Source organism: Trichogramma pretiosum, unplaced genomic scaffold (assembly GCF_000599845.2).
Source record: "Trichogramma pretiosum strain Unisexual culture from Peru unplaced genomic scaffold, Tpre_2.0 scaffold10, whole genome shotgun sequence".
In the NCBI taxonomy this organism is placed as follows: domain Eukaryota; kingdom Metazoa; phylum Arthropoda; class Insecta; order Hymenoptera; family Trichogrammatidae; genus Trichogramma; species Trichogramma pretiosum.
The window spans coordinates 359,170-373,291 of record NW_019641652.1 but is presented as its reverse complement, the minus strand read 5'-3'; the positions used below and the strand labels follow the sequence as shown (position 1 = coordinate 373,291).

Sequence of the window (14,122 nt, the reverse complement as noted above, 5' to 3'; positions counted from 1 at the left end):
ACGCGCGGAAGGTTTGAGAACAGAAAAAAAAATAACGATCGCTCGAGATAGCGGTCCGAGAGCTCTGAATTTATTTTTCATTCAAAATTAACCTATTGCCTCACAAAAATACGTTACGAAATACCCCCCCTTTTAATACGCACATTGTTTACTCTGTATATACTTACGCGTTACAATTTTGCCGCGCTACGCTCGTGTTTATTATTCGACTTGTCTATATACCGACGCCTGTCCTCGTACACAGATCGATATATGAATCAAATCAGATGTGTATTATAACGTGGCTCTTGATGCACCTGGAGGCTGGAGTTACATCATTATGGTATACATACGGTTTCGGTGTTTTGGAACAGGGATTTTTTTCGAAAAATTTCCTTCTGATTGAGACAGCAGCTGTGTATGGTAATCAGCCTTTTTAATCCGAGACATCGAAATCTATACCAAAAAAATTAGAATCACTTCATTCACTTTGCTCGAACATTTACTAAAATTCTCATGACTTTTTCCCGCTTTCAAAAGCGGCGCTCGTCATTTCTCTTTCTCTCTCTCTCTCTCTCACTCACTCGATCCTATATATAAATAATCATTACAACATATACGCGCCGACTTGTGCAAGTCAAAAATTACGTGCAGTAGTAGTAGTAGTAGCAGTAGTGCAGTGCGTGCCTGCAGCAGGTCCGAAGAAGAAGCGCCGAATTGTTATAGCGTGGAGGAGCCTCGGCGCGAGATCGTGTGCGTTTTGCGCTACAGTCGACGAGATCGCAACCGCCGAGTTGCAGCGCACGATTTTTGCCCTGTATATATATTTAGTTTTAACATAACGTATATATTATAAAGTGTATTCTACTACTGCTACTGCTGCCTACGTACGGTCCACGCGCTTACACGGACACGTACCTGTTGGAGAAGAAAATAGAAAAATATGCGCGTAACGCGAAAGGGTAAATAGCGATCGGCACTCCGTCGTGTCTAAAAATTGTGCGTTATCGAAAGTTCAAAGGTGCGATCGCGCTTTACCGAGTGGTTCAATCGACGCGTCGATCAAAAAGTGCACGTATGCGTGTGGTTGTTACATAAAAAAAAAAAGGGAAGAAAAATAAGTGATCGTAGTTAAGTTGATCATCGCGAGTGTAAAAATAAAATAAAAAACAAGTGTCGTTCGCATAATCGAGAAAGCTCTGCACGTAAAAAATCGTCGTTGGACTTGAAAATTGAATAGAAAGTAAGTTCAACTTTACTCGATCAAAAAAAAAAGCTCGGATCGATGGATCGTTCGATGGAAGAAAAAAAAATATGCGGTCGAGCGCTGCTGCTGCTGCTCGTATAATAAATATGATTAACGACGCGACTCAGCCTCTTCGCTCGCGAGCAACATTCGAGCGCAACGATATACACATATATAAATAAAATACAAAAGATGCAATAATTCATTCGGCCCGCTTGTCGATCGAGCTTTTATATAGAAGCCGTGTGTGTGTCGACGCAATCGCGCGCGGTATATATTCGAGAGCTTGCAGGCCGCTTACGCGTGCATCTGCACGAGTGTGTGCGCGTGTGCGTGTGCGAGTTTCACCTTGCTCCAGGCTCTTTATTAGAGCTTCGCAGCTCCGCGCGGCAGCAACAGCAGCAGCAGCAGCAGCAGCTATAACCTTTTCTATCTGTCTGTCCAAGTATATACATTTGGCCTATGCCTGTATATGTGTCATGCCATGCACGCGTTCGGCGAGAGAGAGTTACGCATCGGCCGTCGTCTTTGCATTGGCTCTTTCTCGGCTATATATCGTCGTGTGCACCGCTGCCCGCTGAGCGAGAGATGAAGCTTGAGAGCGACAATAATAGACTTGGCTGGAACCTGCTGCTGCTCTCTTGGTTCTATACTGCATTATATACACACGCACACACGCATGCGGAGCTTTACTACTCTAGGCTTGAAAGATATGCGCGCTTTAAAGCTCGACGACGACGGCACACACGCACGCACAAACACACGACTGCTGCCTCCGATCAAATAAATAGGTTCGAGCCAGATAAGTATCGAGTGTCGAGTTTCATACGTGCACGCAGCGTATACCCCGTCCGACTCGCTGGCTGGCTGGCTGGCGGCTGCAAGCTCTCTGTGGAGCAATTGCGGAGCTAAGCGAGCTTGCGAGGCGATCGGCAAAGTGTAACGCGCCTACGTTCCCCGTATAAGTATAAAATTGTGCATCGACAACGCATCCGATCGTTCTTTAACGCGATTTACAAAAAGCGGAGCGACGCGCGAGTGTGTGTGTGTGTGTACGTGTGCGTGCTTGCGCACATGTGCCTCGCTGAGCAAAGCCGTCTTCTCTCTCGCTCGGCTTGTTTACTCGCGTCAGCTCTCTTGGAAAAACAGTCCGTCCGCGCGCGTATATATACGCGCGTCGAAGATCGGCAAGGATCCAAGCTCACTTTCATCCGATTGTTTTTCCAGGCCTCGTGTGATATAAAATAATAAAAAATGGAGGGACAGCAGCAGTTCTGCCTGCGCTGGCACAACTTCCAGAACACGCTGCTGAGCTCGCTGCCCAAGCTCCTCGACGGCGGTTACCTGACGGACGTCACCCTCAGCGCCGGCGGCCGACACGTGCACGCCCACCGCCTCATACTCTCCGCCTGCAGCTACTACTTCAAAGAATTGTTCAAAGTATACAACAAAATCATCCCTCCATATATATATACGATTTTCTGCCTGTTTTTATCTTTTCTCATGTATATACCCCCCCTTGATCGCGTGTACAGGACATGAACAGTCTGCAGCACCCAGTGATCGTGCTGCCGGGCATGGAGTACGCGAATCTCTGCGCCCTCGTCACCTTCATGTACAACGGCGAGGTGAACATCTACCAGGAGCAGCTGCCGGCGCTCCTCGCCATGGCCGACGCGCTACACATTCGCGGCTTGGCCGACATCGCGGGGGTAACGTAACGCCAAGTCTCTCTCTCGCTCGATTTTCATCCATCCTTCGATTGCACCCATGTTTCATACTACAGTGATCGAATTCACGAACTTCATCGATCCTCGAAAAAATCCGAAAGATATCCCGATCCACACGATTCACTGCATGACAACTACGCGCTTTGTTCATCCGTTATATAAATATTTCATAAATATACAATAGCCGAATTCGATCATCTCTATCATTCATCAATTTAATATCACTTTTTTTCTCGTAAACTATCGTAATCTTTGTTTAACAATTATTAAAATCGAACGATTTTGCGTCGTTGTTTTTGTTGTTCAGGTGACTTAAGCACGAAAATCTCAATAAACCACTCTCAATATCCGACCATACCTCGAATACATCTTATTCACTGTCATTGAGTCAATTGTATTATCAATGACGACGACGATGGTCGCCGCCGACTGCGAGAGAGCAATGATAGTGAATTTGAGAAAATAAATGTATAAAAAAAAAAACAGAACAACAAAACGACAATAATAAAACAACAACTACAAACAAGCTAAAAACCAACAAAAAAAAAACGATACCTCACGAGATCAAGAATCGTTAAGTGTGTGTTTCAACAAACAATATAAAAGTGAGAGTGCAAAGCAGCAACAAATCCCGAACCAAATAAACAAAACAAAAACTGGATTATCCTTCTTAAGCGCTGCCAGTAGAAAAACAAACATGTTATGTGTATGCTCCAAAGGTACTGATAATATTACAATGCTTATATCAGTTTTTCTTTATTTTATCTTAACATTATTTTATTGAAAATAACTTTGATGCCATGTAAAAAAAATGTGATATGCTTTTTTTCAAAGATAATTGCCATTAATTTCTACCTGTAAAAATAGTAATTACGATTTTTTTGAATAATTAAAAACTATGTAAAATAATTTTTTGTTCATGTATAGTCGCGTAATATTTTTTTCTCGAATCAACTAAAGCCCAGTAATGCGCGCCCTCGATTAAAACGATCCGATTTGTCTTCCAGAAAGCATCGAGATACGAAAATAACCAGACGCTCGAGCACCCAGGCATCCACGAAGAGAACTCCGGCAAAAGTTTTCACCACCGGTCGTCATCGGAAAAATTCGATTTGCACCACCATCAACACCAGCACCACAGTAGCGTCTCGAAAAACGACTCGAGCAATAACAAGGACCACGACGACATGACGCAGGCCGATATGCTGCAACAGCACGAGTCGTCGTCGATCGCGGAGACGATGTCCTCGGCGGATTTCCCCGGCGTCGAGGGACTCGAACGACACATGCACCCCGACGCCGTGCACGAGTCCGATTCCAATTCCAATGCCCTGAGCGAGATCGGCAACGAACTGCTGCCCTACAGTTTGAAGATCAAGCCCTACTATTCCATCAACGCGAAGCTCAACCAGCGGGAGAGAAGAGCGACGAGTTTCAAGCTCGAGGCTGCGGCGGCGGCGGCGGCTGCTGCTGCCGCTGCTGCTGCGGCATCGCACTGCCATCCGCTGATCCTGAAGGAAGAGCTGCTGGACAACGCCAAAACGTCGGTGCTCGCTGCCGATCCGAATTACAAATCGTTCATCGCGTCGGCGGTGGCGACGACGGCGGGGTCAGTGGCACAGCAGCAGCCGCCACCGCCACCACCGCCTCCGCCACAGATGCCAGTAGCTGCGGCTCCGGCTCCAGCGTCGTCGTCGGCCCCGGCGAGCAGTCGAGCCTCCGGCGGCGGCTGCAACAAGACCAGCGTCACTTGCCTCATATGCGGCAAGCAGCTGAGCAATCAGTACAATTTGCGGGTGCACATGGAGACGCACAGCAACAGCTCGTACAGCTGCGTCGCCTGCTCCCACGTGTCTCGCTCGCGAGACGCCCTGAGGAAGCACGTGTCCTATCGGCATCCGCCCGTCAATTCCCAGCAGAAGAGGGCCAAGTATCACAATGCGACGACGGCGGCGGCGGCGGCGTCGGCAGCGACGTCCACGAGCACAACGGCGGCGGCGACAACGACGCCGACGACGACGAGCAAACCCTAGTAGTAGTGGGACGATCGTGCAAACTTCATTTCTCGATGCGTTCTCCCACTATCGATTCGAGAGCCGTATAATGTGATGTGTAGTTTATTATAATTTGTGACGTAATCGATTGAGACGAGAGGCAAGTTCCTTCTTACGGTATCCCCCTTTAGTGTTCATTAATTGTTACTTTGTTTGCTTAAACGACATATATATATATAATTGTTAATTCGTTTTAATATTTGTTGGATCTCGTGAAGATATTGAATATTATATTGTATGTAAATTTTTAGTCGCGAACGTTTAGTTTTTAGGAGGAGACGAAAAAAGAAAAACAATTCCAAAGCTTCGAATTATCTGTTTATAGATAAATAATATATATACTATTTGTATATAGTTTATAAAATTTATGATGATATAAAATTATACTTAATAACAATTATTATTATAATTATTATTAATTTTATCGAAATCAATAATTGTTATTATTGAGAAAAGAAAACAAATTTATAATCCAAATTATTTTTGAATACGTTTTAGAAAAAAAAAATCATTTCTAATTTACAATAATGATGGTAGAATAAAATCAACAAATATTTGATCCGTAACGTATTGAAAATAATACGGAATCGAAACAATAGTAATTTTGACTAATGTATAAATTGTCACATTAAAAATTAATAATGCAGTGCCATTATTTCGATTTAAAGTACTCGATTAAATTCAAAAATACCTATGAAGTAAAATAAAATGCATCCATTATTAATGATGAGCTGTTCTTCATTGAAAAATATTGAACAAAAAACAGATTTTCTCCCCCTCAGTTCAATCAGATTTTTTCTACGCGCCATATTTTCGTGTTGCAGTCTTGTCCAACGGAAATCACCGTCTCCTCGTCCAACCATCTAAGTTGAGTAATTTGACTTTGCGAGTGAGCATCTAGACGGATAAAAAAACGATCACGATGTTGAATTGAAATTATTCAAGTTGAATTAAAATTAATGGCTTTACTCACTTTTGATGATTGTGTGTTTCGCGGGATTAGTAACACTCCAAATGATAATGGTTGTATCCAGACTTCCACTGGCAACCATATTCGACTCTGGACTCCAAGCTACAGAGTTGACTCTGGCACTGTGGAAGCCCCATTCTTTGTTGTGGGCCAGCTTTAATTAAAATAGATTGAATTAGAATCAACAAAGGCACTTATTGAATAATTCATATTTTAATTAAAATTGAATTATCTTGGAATTTTACTCACCGTCTATCATTAGGCAAAGCGTTAAAAAAAAATCAAGCGGGTTAGTTCATTTCTATCATACAAAGCAGTTAGTTGTGTCAATGAGCGACGCAAAAAAATATATTCGGAGTGAATCGAGTTTACCTTATATTCCGGCGCGACGTACAGAATAACTTTGCGATTGCCGTCGCAGGCCACCAAATACTTGTTATCGGGACTGAAGGATACGTCGGTGACTGGGCCTTGATGCTGCAGCTCCACCTTCGGCGTCAAATTGCTACCGTCCAAAGTGTAAACGTACACCTTGTTATCGGAATTCGAGCCAACGGCGACGTCGCCGGTCTCTTGATTGACACTGACGCTAGACGGATCGTAATTGATCGGTAAGCCGGACAATTTTCTACCCTCCTTCGTGACCACGAGCTAACGAAAACGACAACACATTCAACGTTACTCGAACGAAAAGCCAGAATTATCGGTAATTCTCAAAGTTGGCGTATATAGTATACACGTATATACCTGTTTTACAGCGGAGACGATCACCATACCGTTATAAATATCCAAACCTCTGGGCTGCGATCCAAGCCTCAGCACCTGCGTGTTCTCGTACGAATTGGTGGCTATGTCGAAAGTGCGAAGTGTGTCATCGATGCCGGCCGTGTAGACGAGATCGGCGCCGGCTTTCATGCCGTTGATCTGATTGCCGTGGCCCTGGCCTTGGACGCGATCGTTCTCGCCCGTAGCCGACTTCCAGCTGGTCACGTAGCCGTCGTGCGAGCCCGTGTAGATCGTGCTCTTGTCCAGGCTCGTGGTTAATACTGTGATGGGCTTGTTGTGGCCCTTGATTATGCGCAGCGGCTTCAGCGGATTGTTCAGGTCGAGATAGTTGATGAATCCGCTGAGCGACACGGACAGCACGTGATTGCCTTGCCACAGACAGCTCACCTGTGTAAACAAAAAATTAATCAGTCTCTCTTCGGAGCGAACGACTGCACTGTATATTATATCAATAATCGAATCGTTATACCTGCTGATCGTCCACCGTATTGCCCATGACGAACTCGTCGACGAGGGTCCTCGTCTCGACGTCCCAGAGCTTGCAGGTCTTGTCCCCGGAGCAGGTGAGTAGCTGAGTGCCGTCGGGCTTCCAGGCGAGCCCGTAGACGCCGCCCTGGTGAGCGGGCGAGCCCACCTCGCCGACCAGTTCGCTGCTCGTTCCGTCGTACAGATAGACCTTGCCGTCGAATCCGGCCGAGGCGAAGAGATGCCCGGACGGCGAGTATCTGACCGCCTGCACGAAGCGCGAGTGCTCCTGCTTGGTCATCCTGTCGATCGGATAGAACAAAAAATGCAACATCGAAAAACAAACAGCAGATACACGACGCGGATGATAATGTCTAGCCTTACTTGAACTTGAAGGGGGGACCCTCGAAGACGGCGATGGTGTTGTCCTCGCTGCCGGTGACGAGCCTGAAGGGCCTCGCGGGCCTGAAGTCGCACGAGTTGATGGGCTTGCTCTGGCCGGATATCTCGCCGACGGAGGTGCCGGTCTCGGCCATGAACACGTGGCCGAAGCGCTCGCGTCCCTCGCCCACCACGACCATGCGCTGGCTGTCGGGCGACCAGGCGATGTCCTTGATCGGCCCCCCGATCGGATGGAACTCGTTCTTCAGTATGTGCTCCTTGTTGACCGTGTCCCAGATGCGCACCTTGCCCGACTGATCTCCCGAGGCGATGTAGAAGCCGCTGGGCGAGTACTTGGCCACGTTCACCGGGCACGAGTGCTCCGTGTAGATGTCGGCGATCGCCGGATTATCGATGTTGCGTATGATCACGCTGTTGCCGTTCGTGTAGAGGAAGTTCTTGCCCTTGGGATCGCCGCCGAGCACCAGGGGCTGGCCCCTGGCCGTGCGCGGCAGCGTCGCGAAGATGTACTCTGCGCGGAAGATAGACGCATATATATGTATTACAGCGTTCGAATCGAGGAATTCGGAATGAAAAGTGAGCGCGTAACGCGCTCGTAAAGCTCCACGCCGAGCTTTGATCGTATATATAATAATAATAATACGATGAACGAAGAGAGGCAAAAATATCAAAAATGCAAAACAGCAACAACAACAACAACATCGACGAAGAAAACGAAACGAAAATTTCTCTCTCTATCTAGCTGACGTCGTGTAACACCTCGATTCTTGGCAGGCAACCAGATCGAAATATCCGGTGCGACATTCGCGAGAGAACGAGAGAGAGAGAGAGAGAGAGAGTTAGGAGTGCATCCACATCGCACGGAGCGTGTGCACCCGAGCACTATTTTCGTAAATGCAACATTATGCTATGATTAGGACTTTGTCAACTCTGCGTGCATACGTCCTATCTCTCGAAATACATTTTCAAGACTCTCGAGACCGACGAATTTTATGGACGGTTGAAGAGAGAGAGAGAGAAAGGAATTATGTTCGTTGTTAAACTCGCGACTTTTGTTGTGTATAAAAAAAAAAAAAACGAATCACCAAATCGATTGGGTTTTTTTTTGTCGTTGGTTGTTGTTGCTGCTGCTGATTTTTCGGTTTGTAGATAAAACGCAACGATCATCGTACATTATTATGATATAAACGAGAGATCGTTATAGGCGCGTCTTATCGAAGTGGACGCACTCGTTATAAACGATATATAATAAGTATAGGCGTGTGCGCGGACTCGGCTGCTCTTTTTTTTTATAATTGACACACGATCGTCGCGCGGATAACGTTGCGTCGCGCATCGAAAAATCGCGAGCTGCTCGTTCTTGTTTCTTTTTCACTCGTCGCGGCGTGATCTATATTTATTACGGGCAGTCGTTCGTTTTTAGACGACGGCGACGACGACGATCGATCGATTCCCCCGCGGCCTAACGTTGGCTCGATTTTTCTCCAGAAAGCGTTGCGTGTTCCAAATGTCATCGAATCATTATCATTGCCGAGCTGCGAGGCAGGTAATTTCATCGCCGCGCGCACACAAAAGGATACGGCATAAAAAACCGCAAACAAATCGAAACTCGTGCGTATATTATATAGAGAGTAAGCCCGAATCGACTGCTGCACACGAACAACGCGAATTCATTCTCGCGCGTCGGCGTGACGTGTTCGCGACACATTTGCACGTACTAACGATACACATACCTATATGAGCAATGTAAGCGTATATACGCATTGGAGGAAGTGCACGCTTGTGGACACCCATACGCACACACGGCTGCAGCCGGCTAGACGTTCAAAACTCGTGTGTGCACTTAATCTCGCGCATCGCACGTTATATGCGTCAATCGCGGCTCCCGTACAAGCAATGATTTAAAATTTAACGAACGAAGACACGCCGATCGGAGCAGTGTATTATTTTTCGACGGCTGTGTACATAATATGAAACGAGGCACGAAAACCTCGGAAACGAGGCCTCGTATCGTCGTCGTCGTCGGCGTGAGTCATGTTATATATATCTAGCAGACATCGACGCTAATATAACTTTACTCCAAACGCCGCGTATAAATATCGCGTACACAGCGGCATACAATGCGTGCGTATAAACAGTCGAGTGCCGCAGGTATAATATGTAATTTTAACGGTACGGACGAAAAAAAAAGGGGGTTCGCAATTATTTTTATTACGCTCGTGAACCGAGTGCAGTTTCGTAAATGTAGTACTCACTCGTTTCGTAGGACATTGTTGCTCTGCTGGCCGTGTGTTGTTTCGGTCTCACACTGATACACGTATATGTATATGTACCGTTGTATATGTTTTATTAACGTAGGAGAGAGAAGTCCCTTTTCTTTTTCGACAGTACTACGTATCGGAGTCAAAACTGTTTCGTTGGAAACGACGAAAATTCAGGGAGTCACTGCAGCAGCAGCAGTAGCAGCCGCCGCCAAAATAGCGTGTGCGTCGTTTTTTTCGATATACTTCGCGAGCTGCTCCTCGAGCCTCACTCGAATCACTGTGTCAGAGCTATATATACGAGATAGCGGCAGCAGCAGCAGCAGAAAAGCAGATTGCGGCGGCTGCGAGGTTTTCGCCAAGACTGACTCGTGTGTATCTTATATGTACCTCGCTCACTCGCACTCTCTTTCTCGGCGCTTTAATGACGCTCTGCGCCACGCTATTATGAGTTTACGCTCACGCACACGCACACATGAACAGCACGTCCATATAGACACGCGAAATTTCGTTGCTCTCTGCACACGCAGAATATATACAGTATGTATATACGGAGTCGCCGAGCGGAGTGAGGTGCTTAAATACGTATATGTGTGTGTGTACGATCTGCTGCCGTCGTCGTGACTGCTGCGCGAACTATATGGGAGCAGCGAGAGCTATCTCCGTATACACCAGTAACTGCGGCGAGATTATAAAAGTGAGAGAGAGAGAGAGAGAGAGAGAGAGAGCGGCGAACCGCCGCCGTCGCGCTGAAGCAACGAGAGACTCTCTTCGTCTTTTTTCGGAGCCCTCGAATACATTCGAGTTTATAATAAACGTTATTTTGAATATACATCTGTCAAGTTTTTCTCGATATGCTGCGTTCGATGCTGCCTGATACGTTGTCGTCCCCGTTGCCACGTTGAAATTTACGAATTAGTTTATCATGAACTCGTAATAATTTTATATTAACAACTGATTGTAATTCGCTCGACGATAAGACAATTCCCAGACGATTCATCGGGCCCGGATAAAAAAGATTCCATGTCTTCGACAGGTGCACGTATACTTATGCTAAATTCCGCATAAGTATAATTATATTGCTTCGCGAGCTTTCGACTTCGTGCAGCAGCCTCGTTTCGGTTGATGCGCGCAACTTTCGTTTGCACCTACGCCTCTAGTAGGAACTTTCATTAAAAGTGGCCTCGATATTTGCTTTGGTTTTGATTTTCTCGGCAGATGAATCTCGTCTTTTGTTTTTTTTTTGTAATCGCACGGTCGAGCCACGCGCTGATACTTTTGACGAAAAATTTCAACTTACTTGCTGATCTCTCACGTAATGCAAATTTATCTACGTTTTCATGAAATACATTTTCTTTTTATTTGTTGTGCTTTGATTTATCGATTCACGATGACGTTTCATTTACGTTTACTAAGGTAAAGCGCGTCCGTTTCAAAATTTCTTTTAAAGCGCAACAAATAATTAAAAAGAAAATGTATTTCATGAAAACTTCAGTGAGTAAAATTTGAAATGATAATACAATTTTGAATTTTTCAATTTTCGTGCGTTGTCGTGCGTAATGCTCCATGCGCAATGGACAGCCGCCCGGCCCGATGGTGACTGCGGTGGGCGGTGGCGTGAATCGTACATATTCCGTCCGACTCTAGCATAATCCACTTGCATACAATGAGTTGACAGATGAAGAACCAATTCGTACATCAGTGGATGTTTATATCAGTCTGACAGTGGTCGATTGTTATTGTTTTGGGGTTACGATTTTAAAAAAATAGACTTTTTTGTTCCATTTGCAACCATAAATAGCTATACAATTACACAGTATAAGGCTATTTGTTATTAAATCTTCCCAATACCAATAGTTAACATCATGTCTAGAAATGTTATAAAGTTAGATGCAAAAAAAGTTGTAAGTTTTCTTATTCATTGTGTCATTTAAATATATTAATATTTTTTACAGCATTTTATAATTCAAATGTATTCTAATTTTATGTTTCAGAACTCTGAACTTTTTACATTAACGTATGGAGCTCTTGTATCTCAGTTATTAAAAGATTATGAAAATGTAGATGATGTTAATAAGCAATTGGAAAGAATGGGATACAACATGGGTATTCGGTTAATAGAAGATTTTTTGGCACGTACAGGATCTGGAAGGTGTTATGACTTTAAGGACACTGCAGAAAAAATCCAAAGTGGATTCAAAATATTTTTAGGAATCACTCCAAGCATAACTAATTGGAATGTGGCTGGTGATGAGTTCAGTCTATGTTTTGAAACGAATCCTATGTCTGAATTTGTGGAATTACCAGACCATTGCTTGAACTTGAAATATTGTAACCTTCTACCAGGAGTATTGAGGGGTGCTTGCGAAATGGTACAAATGGAGATTGCTGCTTGGTTTGTGCAAGATCAATTAAAAAATGATAGTGTCACTGAACTAAGAGTTAAATTTATCAAACGATTAGAAGATGCTATACCAGCTGGTGAAGATTAGAACTGATTTTCATAATTATTTTTATCAACTGTAAATTAGTTAGATGTTAAGTCATAAATATGGTGTCAGATGAACTACAATAAAGAGTGTAATTTTCTATTGAATTTTACATTTTTAAAAAAGAAAAATTTCATTTAATTTATCTAATTTATTTAATTTATTTAATTTATTTAATTTGTTTAATTCCTTTATTGCAATTTACCATAAAAAATAACAGGACAAAGGTCACTACCATAAACTTTGTCTCTATTGAATATATCACATATTTTATTTTTCTTTCTTTCTGAAGACAAGAAGTAATCAGGTCTCGTGAAAGCAAATAATATTAACAGTATGAATTGTTATGAGTTATTTATAAAATAAAATAAAGAAAGTGGTCAAGTATCCAATATTTTTTCCTCTAGAATTATTAAAATAAGCCCAGAATGTCGTGGCATCAGTTTTATCAGGATAAAAAAGTCTACAACCGTCAACAAATTCAGATTGTAAAAATTCAGTCATATCTTTACATTCATCTATAGTAAAACCTGCGTTTTCTGTCAGTTTTAAGATTTCTTAAATCTGTAATTTTTCAATTGCAATTAATAAATTAATCATTTTAAAAATAATTATAGTAAATTTTAATTATTAATGATAGTAAATAGATAATAATGATAGTAAAAAGATCTTGAATTTGATATTAAAAAAAAACGAGAGAGTGGCATGTTTTGTAATATGCCTCAGATCATCTAAGCAAAATTCAAAAAAATACTACGATGTTGAGGACGATCTATCGCGATCTCCAATTTTTTTTCTACAAATAAGGTAATTTATTGTTCAGTTGATGAAACCAAATTTAGCTGACAAATTATCATAATTTATTATGTATGAAATACATTAGTATTGCCAATGTAAAATTATAAAATATTACTGAAAATGAACGACTATACACTAAAAATTTCACTGATGGTCAATGAATTTTATTTATAAAAATTGCCAAAAATTTCGTTTTTGCAAGTGCGCTACGTTCTCAGTGGTAAATAAGAAACAGTGCCACTTCCTCGCAAATTTTATTTTGTCATTTTTGGAAAAACAAAAATATTCAAATGAAATTGTGAATTTATAAAGGCACTACAAAAAAAAACAATTTCAATAGTTTTACAGAATTATTGGCAAAATTTTTTGAAGTTAATTAAATTATCAAATTGTTTCCACTTTGGTTTTTTCAGTAGGAACATGGTTACCACATTCGTGACCTTTTAAACATTCGTGGACTATTTTTTATAAATTTTTTTATGTTTTATAAAATTGCTTCGATCCCCAAATTTCTTCTGGAACTCGTCACATGCAAAATAATTCCGATTTTCATGGACTGTTCTTCGGTGTTTTAAAAAATCTGATTTTAGACCAAGTTTTCTTTCGCAATTGAGGCATGCATAATCTCTGCGACCTTCGTAGACTGTTCTTACGTGCAAAAGTAAATTTGATTTTTTTCATATTTCTTCTACCATTTGTTGTACTTGCGACTTTTGTAGATGGTTTTTTTGTGTCTGCTTGAACTGCTTGAATAAACACATTTTTTTGCACGAACGTCGCAAGCGTAATCTTTACGACCCTCATGTACTATTCTTTGGGGTTTGAGCAAATGCGATACCTGTTCAATACTTCAAGCAAAGAAGATAGACACTAGTCCAATCAATAAAGGTTTTGAAAAAAAAAAATTCGCAACCAGAATTTTACGACGGATTCTTATTTTGG

General features: G+C 42.7%; 3 protein-coding genes across 8 annotated transcripts; 2 read left to right on the top strand and 1 right to left on the bottom strand.

The window, feature by feature from the left end:
• Nucleotides 1-134: 134 nt before the first annotated feature.
• LOC106655668 (protein abrupt) lies at nucleotides 135-5,001 on the top strand. Of its 3 annotated transcripts, none has more exons than XM_014376184.2 (4): nucleotides 135-402; nucleotides 2,453-2,665; nucleotides 2,761-2,937; nucleotides 3,963-5,001. In XM_014376184.2, exons 2-4 carry the CDS (start codon nucleotides 2,480-2,482, stop codon nucleotides 4,986-4,988), a joined length of 1,389 nt encoding a protein of 462 aa, XP_014231670.1. In that variant the 5' UTR covers nucleotides 135-402; nucleotides 2,453-2,479; the 3' UTR covers nucleotides 4,989-5,001. The 3 variants fall into 3 exon arrangements, 2 of the variants coding, with proteins under 2 accessions (XP_014231670.1, XP_014231669.1); XM_014376183.2 differs by lacking the exon at nucleotides 135-402 and adding an exon at nucleotides 916-1,222; XR_002763519.1 differs by lacking the exons at nucleotides 135-402; nucleotides 2,453-2,665; nucleotides 2,761-2,937 and adding an exon at nucleotides 2,953-3,674 and having other exon boundaries at nucleotides 3,963-4,049.
• A 41-nt stretch (nucleotides 5,002-5,042) lies between these two features.
• LOC106655667 (actin-interacting protein 1) lies at nucleotides 5,043-10,491 on the bottom strand. 4 transcript variants are annotated; one of them, XR_002763517.1, is made up of 9 exons: nucleotides 9,888-10,491; nucleotides 7,615-8,143; nucleotides 7,235-7,532; nucleotides 6,727-7,152; nucleotides 6,352-6,630; nucleotides 6,229-6,231; nucleotides 5,983-6,133; nucleotides 5,701-5,906; nucleotides 5,043-5,134 (listed from the first exon to the last, which is right to left on the bottom strand). XR_002763517.1 is itself a non-coding variant. In XM_023459936.1 (8 exons), exons 1-8 carry the CDS (start codon nucleotides 9,901-9,903, stop codon nucleotides 5,797-5,799), a joined length of 1,812 nt encoding a protein of 603 aa, XP_023315704.1. In that variant the 5' UTR covers nucleotides 9,904-10,491; the 3' UTR covers nucleotides 5,476-5,796. The 4 variants fall into 4 exon arrangements, 2 of the variants coding, with proteins under 2 accessions (XP_023315704.1, XP_014231667.1); XR_002763518.1 differs by having other exon boundaries at nucleotides 5,109-5,165; XM_023459936.1 differs by lacking the exon at nucleotides 5,043-5,134 and having other exon boundaries at nucleotides 5,476-5,906.
• A 1,087-nt stretch (nucleotides 10,492-11,578) lies between these two features.
• On the top strand, nucleotides 11,579-12,464 carry LOC106655641 (trafficking protein particle complex subunit 3-like). The gene is made up of 2 exons (XM_014376139.2): nucleotides 11,579-11,797; nucleotides 11,888-12,464. The coding sequence occupies exons 1-2, from the start codon at nucleotides 11,759-11,761 to the stop codon at nucleotides 12,383-12,385; spliced, it is 537 nt and encodes a 178-aa protein (XP_014231625.1). The 5' UTR covers nucleotides 11,579-11,758; the 3' UTR covers nucleotides 12,386-12,464.
• Nucleotides 12,465-14,122: the final 1,658 nt, after the last annotated feature.

Excerpts from the sequence above, each read along its gene's own strand:
- LOC106655668 (XM_014376184.2), top strand. The coding sequence starts at position 2,480 with ATGGAGGGACAGCAGCAGTTCTGCCTGCGCTGGCACAACTTCCAGAAC. Across the intron at positions 2,666-2,760 it reads ACTTCAAAGAATTGTTCAAA|GACATGAACAGTCTGCAGCA; the intron begins GTATACAACAAA and ends TCGCGTGTACAG. Across the intron at positions 2,938-3,962 it reads GCTTGGCCGACATCGCGGGG|AAAGCATCGAGATACGAAAA; the intron begins GTAACGTAACGC and ends TTTGTCTTCCAG.
- LOC106655641 (XM_014376139.2), top strand. The coding sequence starts at position 11,759 with ATGTCTAGAAATGTTATAAAGTTAGATGCAAAAAAAGTT. Across the intron at positions 11,798-11,887 it reads AGTTAGATGCAAAAAAAGTT|AACTCTGAACTTTTTACATT; the intron begins GTAAGTTTTCTT and ends TTTATGTTTCAG.
- LOC106655667 (XM_023459936.1), bottom strand. Across the intron at positions 7,533-7,614 it reads GGTCCCCCCTTCAAGTTCAA|GATGACCAAGCAGGAGCACT; the intron begins GTAAGGCTAGAC and ends TCCGATCGACAG. Across the intron at positions 7,153-7,234 it reads ATACGGTGGACGATCAGCAG|GTGAGCTGTCTGTGGCAAGG; the intron begins GTATAACGATTC and ends TTGTTTACACAG.